The following is a 12,858-nucleotide window of genomic DNA, read 5'->3' as shown; positions in this document are numbered from 1 at the left end:
AGCTCATTGGTGACTTTCTACGAGTGGAGCCATCTTTGTGTAAATACAATTAATAAAGTAAACTCATGTGGGCATGGCATGTGTATATATATGCTATGCCTGTCAGTTATGGGTTAATTGAAGTGTACCAAAGGGAAATATAGTATATTACAAATATGCAGTCTTCTTATGTGATTTGTAATTGGAATGGTTTTGCTTGAAGCTTTGAGAGGCTGGTTTTAACCTGGGAGATGTTCAGGGAGTGTCACTGTTAACCCTTTGGATCCAGTTGATTCACCACAAGCACATGGCCCAAAATACAGGCTTATGTGAGTTGCTGCCTTGCTGGGTGTTCGGGTTGTAGGCCGAGCACACGTGAACACTCATATACAGTGACAAGATTCTGTGCCTCTCTTTTGCAATGTCATTTTCTCCTTTTATGCAAAAACATTTTAAACTTTTTTGTCATTTTCCAATGTCCATATTTGTCATTTTATTTGCATCATCCAGATGATAATAAGCTGTTTTCTTTGCGCAGACTTCTATATCATCTCTCTAGGTAGTCTGTGTATTTACATTTTGTTATTTGTGTCATCAAAAAAAAGAAACTCAATATTCCATTTTCTGTAATACAACCTGTCCCACTGCTCACGGAACCAGGAATGTGATGCCGAACATGGAAATGGCATCCTCCATAAAGTCGTGGTTCATTACATTCCACACTCGTTTATCGATGGGAATAATGCAAAATTGCCAAATAAGTCTAATTACCCTCCCAGAAGGTTTGTGCACTTGTGGCAAGTCTATACCGTGACCCTGGCCTTCAGCCAAAGACCAGGGTGATATTAACAATGGCGAGTTCATATCACCCGGTCCACAGCCAGATTTTCCCATGACATCATGTTCACCTGCCCCTCAAGCCAATTATTTTTGTAATGTGATGGTCATGACATAAAAGATTAAACTTAACAAAGCTTATTCTATAAAATTTAACTTATGTTGAAGATGAACTGAAGATATTTGGAGAGATGAAATGGGGAAATGGGAGTATGTACTACAGGAAAGGGCAGTTGGTTAGATAATGGTGAAAACAGGCTACTGAAAAGTTCATTCACCTGTATACAGACATAGGACCACCATTTTTTTTATCTTTCAGTTGAGAGATGGCACAAGCGATGACCTTCAAACCCAGCTTGAAAATGTTCAAGCAGCACACATGGAGAGCCAAAGGCAGTTGCAGGAGTGTCAGGCAGAACTAGGGAAGGCTCATACAGAACATTCGCATGTAGCAGCTCAGTACCAGCAGTACACCACTCAGCTGGCATCACAAATGGAGGCTTTGCAAAAGCAGGTTAGATGTGTTATGTGTGTATTATGTTTGTCTTAATGATTGGCATCAGATTTCAGTCTTAAATTCTTTTTAAACATTACTTCTGCTTTTAGTATTTAAGGCATATTGGTGTCCTTTCACCATTAATATATTTTTCTTGATGACACAGGTGCATCAGTTAAGTACAGAAAAGGAAGCAGCTGTTATAGCACTAGAAGAAACACAGGCGAAGTTAAAGGGAGCACAAGAACCTGACCCATCCCCAAGATATAGTGAAGAGGAGGTCAAGGCAGAGAAAGAGAGATATGAGCAGATAGTAGCTACTTTGGAAGAGGAGAAGAACCAGATGCAGCACCAAATCACTGCCATGGTATGCCATTTGGGAAAGTTCAGGTAGTAGAATCTAAAGTCTGTAAACCTAATTGATGGAGAGCAGTAGAGTAGAAGATACTTTTTTATCATTAGTCCTAAACAAAGTAACGGTGTTGAAATAGTCTAGTTTCACTCAAAATATTATGCATTAGTGATTCCTATCTCATTTTTATTATGATTCATTAATTTTTTTTTAATTTTTAAGACAGTAAAAGAAGATGAGATCTACATGTAGGATGTGATGTTCAAATATTAATTTGTGCAAGATTTAGCCTTTCAATGCAGTGACACCACTATCAGTATCTTGGTAGTAAGTCCGAGTGTCCTGTTTCTTGTTTCCTGTACCTATCAGCTATCTTTGCAAGAAATCATACTGGTTAGCTTACTACCTTTAGCCAGAATATTGGCTGGGAGGAGTCACTGCTCTGGGAAATTTATCATTCTCTTTCTCCTTCTATTCTTACTCTCTCTCTCTCTCTCTCTCTCTCTCTCTCTCTCTCTCTCTCTCTCTCTCTCTCTCTCTCTCTCTCTCTCTCTCTCTCTCTCTCTCTCTCTCTCTCTCTCTCTCTCTCTCTCTCACTCTCTCACTCTCACTCTAAATTAGTAACACTGATTTTTTTCTACAGACAAATGATAACAGTCAACTCTCCAAATTAGTAGACCAGCTGTCTAATAAAGTTGAGGAAATGGAGTTGAAGGTAGAGCGGACCAAAACGGAAGAAGTGAATACATCTCAGCTGTTGGCTGCCATGCAGAGTGACAAAGTTGCAGCTGCTCGGGCCCTGACACAGAATAAGCAGCTGAAGGAACAGTTAGAAGAACTGCAAAGTGGTTTCATCATCATGGTAAGAGTGCTTCCTTGTTTCTTTAATAATATTCCCTCACTACAAATTTTAATGGTTTATACTGGATATTTGTTGGTTATAAAGATATCATCCTTTTTGCAATTATTCCAGAGTAACAAAAAACTTGAGTTGACGGAGAAATTAGAAAAGGAGTTGCATGTAAAGAAGTCCCTCAATCAGGAGATAGCATCACTGAATGAGCAGATAGCCAATATGAGGTAAGTCATCAAGAAGTTATTATCAATGTTATTATTGTTATTGTTACTATTATTATTACATTTCCATTAGTAGCATTGTCATTGGTATGATGTTGCTATTAACCCAATTGGCACGGATGGCAAGAATACCCACTGTAATAGAAGTTTATTTCTTGTATTTACACATAGATAGCTCTACAAGTTCTTAGGCACCAAAGAGTCAGTAATTAGCCCTACCTATCTTACCTGCTTACCCTTTTCCTTGATTCTTGGAAAGTGTCTTTTGTATTATTTCATTCCCTTTAATGTTACCAAGGTTTTAATAATAATTTAATAATCATAATACCAATAAAAATAATGACAATATCAATATCAATAATATTAGAAAGAAAAACACAATTTTCCCACTAATTCAAGGAATGGGAAAATCAGGATCGGTCATTAGGCATACTGCTAAACTCCTTGCTGGCTGAGCACGTGAAGGGAAACTTGCACTTTTTCTTCTTTTTTTGTCATTTACAAATATAAGCTAATAGGTGCATAATATTGCGTGTGAAATACCAAACAAGCTGGCCACAAACAGGGAAACTGCCAATGTGTGCCAGCAACCCGGATTACTGGCCACTAGACAATTTTCATTGCTGCAGTTAATGAAATACATTCAGGAAATATTCATAACTGTACCACAGTAGATTGGCCGTCTCCACTTGCTCTATTTCTGTGTCTACTCTCTCTCTCTTTCTGTCTCTCTTTTTTTTCTCTCTCATTTTTTCTCTCTTTTTTTTTTTCTCTCTTTTTTTCTCTCTCTCTTTCTTTCTCTCTCTCTTTCTTTCTCTCTTCTCTTTCTCTCTTCTTTCTTTCTTTCTTTCTTTCTTTCTTTCTTTCTTTCTTTCTTTCTCTTCTCTCTCTCTCTCTCTCTCTCTCTCTCTCTCTCTCTCTCTCTCTCTCTCTCTCTCTCTCTCTCTCTCTCTCTCTCTCTCTCTCTCTCTCTCTCTCTCTCTCTCCCTCCCTCTCTTTCTCTCTCTCTTCTTCTTTCTCTCTCTTTTTCTATCTCTCTTTTTCTTTTGCTGTCTTTTTTTCTCTCTCTTTCTTTCTCTCTCTCAAACAATAGTGATATGAATAGTAATAGAAAGAAATGAGACTTTACAGAATGGGATATAAGTCTAAGTCAGGTGGTCTACTAATTCATTGATGATTAAGGGCTTTTGGAGTCATCTGTGTATAACAAAAATCACAAAACAAAATTACAATGGTCAGAGAAATTACCCAGCTCCAGTGGGTTGATATAAAGATAAACAAGGAAATATCATATATGTTATATCATAGTTTTATAACAACAAACAGTTCACAAAATATCATTCTCATTCCTAAGGAGCCAAATAGTATTTATCCAAACATGTAATATTGATAAAGGCTTAGATTGGCAATATGTTTATGGACACTTGTGCTAGACCACAGCTGCATGTTGGCCCAGGTGTCACATACGTAGCTGTATGTCATGGTAGGAGTTGCCATTTCTGTAGCTATTCTCTTCTCGTTCCTTATCCATTTATTTTTTCTATTACTTTGCAAAAGACCCTAGAAGCTGGTAGAAATGTCAAGGTAAATTTTTTTCATGATGCCAGTTGAAAGAGATTATGCCAGAGCTAATATGTGCCAGTTGAATCACAGCCAAGACTTAGTTATTGGTGCAGGGGATGTGGCAGTGTACATTGTGATGTGTTATGTGGAAGTGAAGAAATGTTAATTGTTATCAGCATTGCAGGTTTCTTTTGTGTGGTCATTTGACTAGTATATTTTCTTTTTATATTTATCTGTTTGAGTAGTTTGGAATCTTTCAAAGATGGAGGAGATGAAAGGAAAGGAAGCTCTGAATAAATCTTAATATACTTGTTATACCAGTAAAGTCTTCCTATATCTGCTGACTCTTGGTAGCATGAAGATATTAGGCCTTTCTATGTCTGGTATCTGGTCTTATTCTTGTTTTTGATATTCAAATTGTACTTGAAATGTTAAAAAAAAAAAAAAAAAAATTGAGATTCTACTCGAACAAGATAAAAGGGAGAGATCTTACTGCATGTAGATGATTATATTTAGAACTTGCCTTATTTTTGTATTTTATTTAATCATCTAACAGACAACAAACTGTAGAGAAAGACCGTGAAATTGTCCAGCTGAAAGAAAACAGTGAGTCCCTAGGAAACCAGTTGATGTTGACACGCGAACAGATGAACAAATCTGGAACTGGACAAGCGGCCGAAGATATTAAAGACCTGAATGAGGAGATAATGAGACTGAGAAATCAGTTGGCAGCTCAGGAAGAAAAACAGAGGATTTCACAGGTCAGTAGAAAGTCACTTTTTATTACACTTGACTCAAAATAAAAGGGTATGGTTAAATTTATTTAAAGTGGAAACCACTTTATAAAAAAAGAAAAAAGTAATTTCTTTGTTGTTGTTGATTTCTTTTTTCTTTTTTCTTTTTTTTATTTCTTTATTTTAAAGGTATATCTTCCATGTACATTATATCTCCATACCCTCATGTGAATATTCAAAAGAAAAAAAAAAATGAAATAGAAATGAAGATCATAGTAAAGATAAATGCATTTGAAAATTACAGAGCCGTATTGAAGAACTTGAGAAGGAGAATTCAGATCTTTGTGCTCTCCTAAAGGAAACCAAAACCAAAGATACTTCAGAAATTCAGAAGGAAGTACATCTCACAAACGGAAATGTTTCAGAAGAAAATAACTCTGAGGGTGAGTTGACTTTTTGGAATGATCAGTCCCCTCTCTCTCTCTCTCTCTCTCTCTCTCTCCTCTCTCTCTCTCTCTCTCTCTCTCTCTCTCTCTCTCTCTCTCTCTCTCTCTCTCTCTCTCTCTCTCTCTCTCTCTCCCTTTCTTTCTTTCTTTTGTAGAGGTACATCAATTAGTACCCATTGACACTTGATTTGATAAAGATATAATTTCAGATGATGAGACTGGTAGCAGTTTACTAGGGAAAGTAGCATCACTCACAGAAAAAATAAGGCAGCTTGAGACTGAGAGTGGGAATCTGCGGTCTCAACTTGAAACAGAGAAATCAAAGTATAATCAGCTACTTAAAGCCTCTGAGGAAAAACAAATGGCTTCAGAAAGTAATGGAAAATCTCTGGGAACGGGTGAGTCTGCATGTTGTACTCTGTTTATTGTTGTTTTTATATTTGTAAGTGATTCCTTCCCTCCCTTATTTTTTTACCCCTCTTTGTAAGACCATATCTCGTAAATTACTCTTAATTGGGTATTTATACGTACTTGGGGAAGACAAAAGGCAGATGTACTCACATATAATTTTTTATTTGTATGGAGGTCTTCATTGTAACTTACTTGATATTTACATTAATAGGCTTTCTGTGACTTTCAAACCATAGCTACTGTATGGTTACATTATGTTATTTCCTTCCAATTATTATTATTATTTTTTTTTTTTTTTTACAGAAACCACAGTGGACCCAGTAGAATTCCAGACATTGAAAAAAGCACATGAAGCCCTGGAGACAAGATTTGGACGCAGCATGGACCAAGTGGCTGAGCTGAGTGACGAAAAACAGAAGCTGGAGCACATCATACAGCAGCTGCAGATTGAGACTGAGGCCATAGGTATGGGCAGTGAATTAGGAGGACTCATGCAGAGTATAGCCTTCTTCTCTTTTTTCTGCTGTCTTCCTTTTCTGGTGTTTTATTATTTCCTCTGTGAATTATTTTATCTTTGTTATCTTTTTACATATATGTAACTGATTTTTCTTTGTCTTCTGTCTTCATTTTCTTCTTATACTTCCATTATTGATGTTTCCTTTGCTTTTGCTCCTTCTTCTTCTTGTATTTTTAGAATTATATGATTATTCCATTTGTTGTTAAACAATATCTTTCAAGAAAAAAAAGTATTTTACTAAGACCAAAGTAGTATGGTCTGTTAGTATGCAAATCAGAGAACAAACGGGCAAAACAAAACGTCATATAATAACAATTTCATGATACCAGTGTCCTTTCAGATTACAGTCATCGACCATCTTAAGTATATCACAGAAGTAAATACCACAGTGTTTTTCTTACAGGTGACTATATCACAATCTACCAATTCCAAAGGGGGGTGATGAAGCAACAGGCACGAGAGAGAGAATTGGAGCTATCTAGCCTCAGGCACGAGAGAGAGGAGATGAAAATCAAATTGTCAACACTTCAGGTGAGCTATAGCAAAGGTTGTGGAAGTAGTATTAGTAGTAGTAGTTGTTGTAGTAGTTGTAGAAGTAATCATAGTGGTAGACATAGTAGGGTTAAGAAAGGGATGGGGTTAGAAATCTGACTTGGGTTATAGGAAAAGAGTGGTAAGCTACTACTAAACTAGTGTTATAGTAAAAAAAAAAAATGTTGCATCAGCTTTGTTGTTTAAAACTAGGCGAATAGTATTACTACATTTGTCCTCTTGGAATAAGTGTATTTTCATGGACTTAGTATATAATTGTTACAATCAAAAGTGTATATTATTGTCTTCATATAAAAAGAGATAAACAGCAGCCAAAACTAATCATTGATGCTGAATTTGCAAATGAGGTTGTCTTATATTTTTTCCTTTCAGTATCTTATATAATTATCTCATTTTCTTTGTTATGATTGAAAGATGTAGAAGCCTCCCATACATTCCATTTGTTCATTTATTTTTTATATACAATGGCTTTTTTTTAATAGTGTTGGAAAACATTTAATTTGATTTAGTGTATTAGTCAATACTGCTACTTCGATGAAAGGATATGGGTGCAGCTAATGTTTTTTGTATGTATACCTGTGAAAAATATGCACAATTTAATTAACTATGGTACTGTTTGGAGCTAATCACCCATTATCTTTCAAGATATTATCAAAACAGTAGAGCCCTAAATGATATGAAATAAAAATATGCTTGGAAAATATTTTAGAAGTAACTTAGAATTTATTCATAAAAATGTTTGACTATCTTGCTGTATCAAACTTGTTATATATTTCAGAGAAAGAGTGCAAATATGTATATATGTAGTTTTTATATGAGTAAATGTATGTATGAGTTAATGTATGACTTAAGTGTATATATGAGTGAATGGGTTAGTGAGTGAATGTGAGTGCCTGCATGCAAGCATGCGTGTGTGTGTTCTTGCACATACATGCAATATCTTTTGGTAATGATGGGTTTAGTATCATTTTATTTAGGGATGGTTGTTTCAAGGTATGCCACATTTCATTTCATTTCATTTCATTTCATTTTTTTTTTTTTTTTTTTTTTTTTTTTTTTTTTTTTTTTTTTTTTAGGTAAATGTTCCTGTAATTTCATACAAAATTTGAATAAAAAATAAACCTGAGAGACCCCATGCACACTTTTGATGTTTTATGAACAGGGACCAGCAAATTTCTAGATAAATACATATCTTTACAGATATAGAAAATACTGAACCATTGCTTCTTTGAAAGAATTTGTTGTTGAAATGAAAACATAAACAGCATGAAGCTTTCTCAGAAAAACAGTAGTTCTTGCCTGGAAAATGTCCTAAACATGATTTCCATTCAAGGTCATTGTCATTTAGTGCAAATGGTGTACAGTGCTGAATTAGAGCTATACAATTTGGAGCATAAAAACATTCTTTGCTTTACATGTGAATGTAGTGTGGTAACAGAGAAAATTAATATCAAGTTTCCATTTGGCTTCTCTCAGTCCCATAGACCCTGCAGATTTATTTATATTTTGCAATACTCCAAGCCCATGACCATTGTAATTAATATAAAGTTTCCATTTGGCTTCAGTCCCATAGACCCTGCAGATTTATTTATATTTTGCAATACTCCAAGCCCATGACCATTGTAATTGGTTTGTTTTGCAGGAGCTAATGTCAACACTAGTACAAGAAAAGGGTCCAAACCATCCTAATGTGGTAAAGATGGAGAAGGTGATCAACGAATCACAGTCTGATGCCAAAAACATAGGTATGAAAAACTTCTTTCAGATTTTTATAAGTGGTTATTATGTGGATCATTTACATTTGAAGATAGGCTTGAATTATGAGAATATTTGGAATAAACATTAATTTATGGTTGTTGAGATGTCGATCAATTCATACATAAAAAAAAAGGTCTATTGTGTAAATTAATTTTTATGCTATTTTATCAGCACTCTTCTTGCTCTTCATCATTGATATCAAGGGTTGGTTTCATGGTAATAAGATTATGTTTGAATTATACGTTTTTTTAGGGGTAGTCAAGTAAATTTCAAAGGAAAAACCCAACTCCCCCAATTCTCTCTCTCTCTCTCTCTCTCTCTCTCTCTCTCTCTCTCTCTCTCTCTCTCTCTCTCTCTCTCTCTTCTCTCTCTCTCTCTCTCTCTCTCTCTCTCTCTCTCCCTCTCTCTCTCTCTCTCTCTCTCTCTCTCTCTCTCTCTCTCTCTCTCTCTCTCTCTCTCTCTCTCTCTCTCTCTCTCTCTCTCTCTCTCTCTCTCTCTCTCTCTCTCTCTCTCTCTCTCCTCTCCTTATTTAGTAACTCAAATAATAAGAACAGATACATCAATTTTTCCAACTTGCCCAACAGAAAAGAATGAGGAAAATGTCAATGGTGACATAAAGACCAAAGGTATTGAAGCAGCAGAAGAGGCCACAGAAGTCGAGAAGCAAAATGAGACCTGCAAGGAAACTAGCACAACCAATAGTGGCTTGGAAAAGACCCCAAGCCCTAACAAGAGTATGAAAGACCAGAATCTCTCAGCAGAGAAAAAGAGCCCAACAGTGCAGAGAATTCTGGACCTCCTCAACGAGATGGAAGCCACAAGCCAAGTTGAGCACTGTGGCTTGCAGAAGTTCCACCCATGTCCTTTGTGCTCTGGTAAATTGATTACAGTGTAAGGTTGGGAAATTGATCATTGCCTGTGATGGGAAAATTCAGTCCAACATAATGAAATTATCAAGGGTCCAAGAATGGGATTTTGAATGAGGTCTCTGATTGAAACTTGATCAAGGAAGTTCATCATTCAGTGGTATTTGTCCTGTGAAGGTGGCAGTTAAATTGTTGCATACACTCCGATACTTGCTTTCATGTGGAATTACTGACATGAAAGCAACTACTGTAAAAAAAAATAATAATAATAAGGAATCAGGAAGTTTGAAAGATGTCTCAAGGCTATTTGAAAATAGTGAAGTACAGTAAGGAGTACATGGTAATTATGGTACTTAACTCCAAAGATTTCTTGAGTGTGCAGATTTATTAAAGTACATTTGTATGAATTGTTATTACCTGTATCAGCATAATTCAAAGCAAAATATCTTGTAATTGCAGATTATATTTAGCTTCTTCTTCAGTGATATATTAAAGAATGCAGGAATACACATATTGTGTGGTGGGACATATAAAGGCATCTCAAATGAGGATAGTGATTTCCCTACTAATGAATATAAACAAGGCTGTGGAAAATATTAAAGAAGGAAGATCCAAAAGGATAGGAGGCTGTTAAGTAGTGAGCAGTTAACAAGTTCAATAGTAAAAGCACTGTCACTGTTTGTGGTGGTTTCACAAATATTCAGCTGTTCTCCATGTTTTGAGAAAGGGGAGCACTGCAATTGCATAGGATAATTAATAGGTAAATGTAAAACTCATAGACTGTGATAGTCTTGATCCTCTAGAGAAAATTGTTTTCATGCCAGGTTTATAGACATTCATTGTCTTGCTCAATAGCTCCATTAAAAATGTTTTTTATTATTATTATTATTATTATTATTATTATTATTATTATTTATTAATTTTATCTACTGCTAATATTTGAAAGGGATTTTTTTACATATATTACTAAATCTTCCTCACAACAATATTGTAATAATATACTTACTGTTAACATAAACTAGATTGTAGACCATTTATAAACTTTTCTTACAGATTATAATAACATTAATAAAGATAGAAATTATATTCCCCTAATAAAAAACTAGAGACAAAAGCTTGGTTTCCATTTTTTGATTGTGGATATTGTGGTAGAAAGTAGACTTGTATAACAAACACATTTTGTTAAAGCTTATGAGACAGTGAGCCTGTATTGTTAACAAGTGTTATTGCTCTGAAGTCCCTTTCCTCACAATTCAATTTTTTACAGCTGTGTGTATCAGTGACTGAGAGTATGATTTCTAAGTGTTTTATTCCTGTGCCCTTTTGTAATTCAACATCTGGTATGATGTGTGTTGTATTGTCTACTGAAGATATCTGTTGTTGTAATGTTGTTACTTGTTACCATTGTATTGTATACAATGTGCAGGCAAGCACCAGACATCATATATATATATAATTTTTTTTATGTTATTGCCACATGTCAACTTGTAGATGGCAGATAGAATGCAGTTTTGTAAGAAAGATTTAAGTGTTTGTATTAAATATTTTGGTGCCTTGGAAAAGCATAGCATCCCCCTTCAGTATGCTCGAGTCCTTTTTCTGGTTATACCTTGTCACTGCCATTATAGTCCTCTTATGTTGGTTATTTACTCCGTTCCCCTCCAGAAAGAGTAAGCTATGTTTTGTAGATTTTTTTACAGGAGGAATTTGACTACAGCAGAAGAGCATTGTATGACAAGGGTTCAAAGAGATGATTTGCAACACAGGGAAAGGTGCCCTTTTTGGTAGCAGTTGTAATGAAAGCACACTCAAGATTCTTAATTTGTTTTTTGTTGTTGTTTTTTCTGTAGTTTGTCTTGTTACTGTTCATCATCTTGTGTGTACTGCTTATTTTATTTGGATTTTTTATGTATTTTTCATAGGAGAAATATTTGTTAGAGTATATACTTAGAAAAAAGGGAAGCATATTTATTGGTACTGACATAATTCGGCATCAAAATCTACCATTTCATTCCTTAGTAACAGCTTATATCATGATGTTGTATGCCCTACCCTATCCTTTATAATGGAACTACTTCTATACTATTATAAGAACTGCTGATTTAATTCATCACCATTGTCATTGTAATCATTCTAATGCAGAAGTATCTTCTCTTTTTCATTTTTCTCTTAGTATTTTTTTCCTCATTACATTTGATGCTATTTATATTTCGTATTTATTTGTGTAGCATTTATTTGATATCACCTGGTAACTGTAGGATGAAAAAACATCAAGTATCCTTGCTGATTTCACAGGTCTCCTCTGGCATTGGGTGCATTTCTTTTTTTGTACTGTTGAGGCTTGCCCACTTCATTTTAGATTTTACTGTTACCGATCAGAACATGTTTAGAAGGAACACTATGCAGTAAATTTCTGTTAATATTATTATTATTATTTACAATGAATTATAGATATTGCATTTCTTAAAGAATATGACATCAGTTTTCAAGAAGGTGCTCGTGATGTTTCTGTCATTTGATGACGGGCTATAAATTCTTTATATTTATTCATAGAATGTAATATTTTTAATAAAGACTTATGAACATGCTATTTGTGTATTGTTGAAATGCTCATAAGTGATTTTTTGCTGTATTGTATAATCTAAAAGTACTCCCATAGATACCATTATTCTGAAAATATGCACAGAATGATATAGGTATAATCTTTAGGAAAAGGGCCATGGTCAGTCCTTTACTTGGAAATTTCAATATGAGTTTTCCAACATTAACTTTAAAACTTAGACAGATTCATCATTCATTGCTACTAGATATTTGTATTGGGGTAACTGTCAGTCCGGCATATTATCATTTTTTTTATAATTTATAGTGGCTAAAATGTAAGATTACTTACTGATTGCTAAGAGTATACTTAAAGATAAGTAAAGGTATGACTGAAAATAATATTTGGTAAATAATTTTAGTGCAGCCCCAAACTATTTACTAACAGTTGGGATTGTTTACTTTTCTCAACCTTTCGCCTGAGCTCTCTTGGTCAGGAATCAGCAGTCAACTGTATTCGGCAATTGAATGTTTATAACTATGCCTATGGAAAATGACAGTATCATATAGTATACACAAAATCATAGGTAACAATATGACAGGGTGATTTAATAATAGCCACTCTGTTAATGTTTTTATATATGAGCTGATTAGACATTCTCGTTTATACTTTTCAGTTTTTAAAGAAAAAGATTTTTTAGACTGTTAATTCGTGTATTGGTTATGTAGGCC

The 12,858-nt window shown here is 34.7% G+C and overlaps 1 protein-coding gene across 1 annotated transcript in view; it reads left to right on the top strand.

The window, feature by feature from the left end:
• Nucleotides 1-12,176, top strand: part of LOC119573259 (golgin subfamily A member 2-like) — a gene marked incomplete in the record, with an annotated part of 35,781 nt that extends 23,605 nt beyond the window's left edge. The window contains 11 exon segments of the mRNA XM_037920401.1: nt 1,136-1,330; nt 1,479-1,679; nt 2,308-2,526; nt 2,638-2,744; nt 4,861-5,065; nt 5,343-5,481; nt 5,694-5,882; nt 6,199-6,360; nt 6,816-6,943; nt 8,607-8,709; nt 9,307-12,176. Coding sequence (XP_037776329.1) covers nt 1,136-1,330; nt 1,479-1,679; nt 2,308-2,526; nt 2,638-2,744; nt 4,861-5,065; nt 5,343-5,481; nt 5,694-5,882; nt 6,199-6,360; nt 6,816-6,943; nt 8,607-8,709; nt 9,307-9,617 — 1,959 coding nt within the window.
• Between the last annotated feature and the right edge of the window lie 682 nt (nt 12,177-12,858).

Source organism: Penaeus monodon, chromosome 5 (genome assembly GCF_015228065.2).
Source record: "Penaeus monodon isolate SGIC_2016 chromosome 5, NSTDA_Pmon_1, whole genome shotgun sequence".
Taxonomy (NCBI): Eukaryota; Metazoa; Arthropoda; class Malacostraca; order Decapoda; family Penaeidae; genus Penaeus; species Penaeus monodon.
Note: the sequence above shows the minus strand (reverse complement) of the source record. Positions and strands in the feature narration are given on the sequence as shown.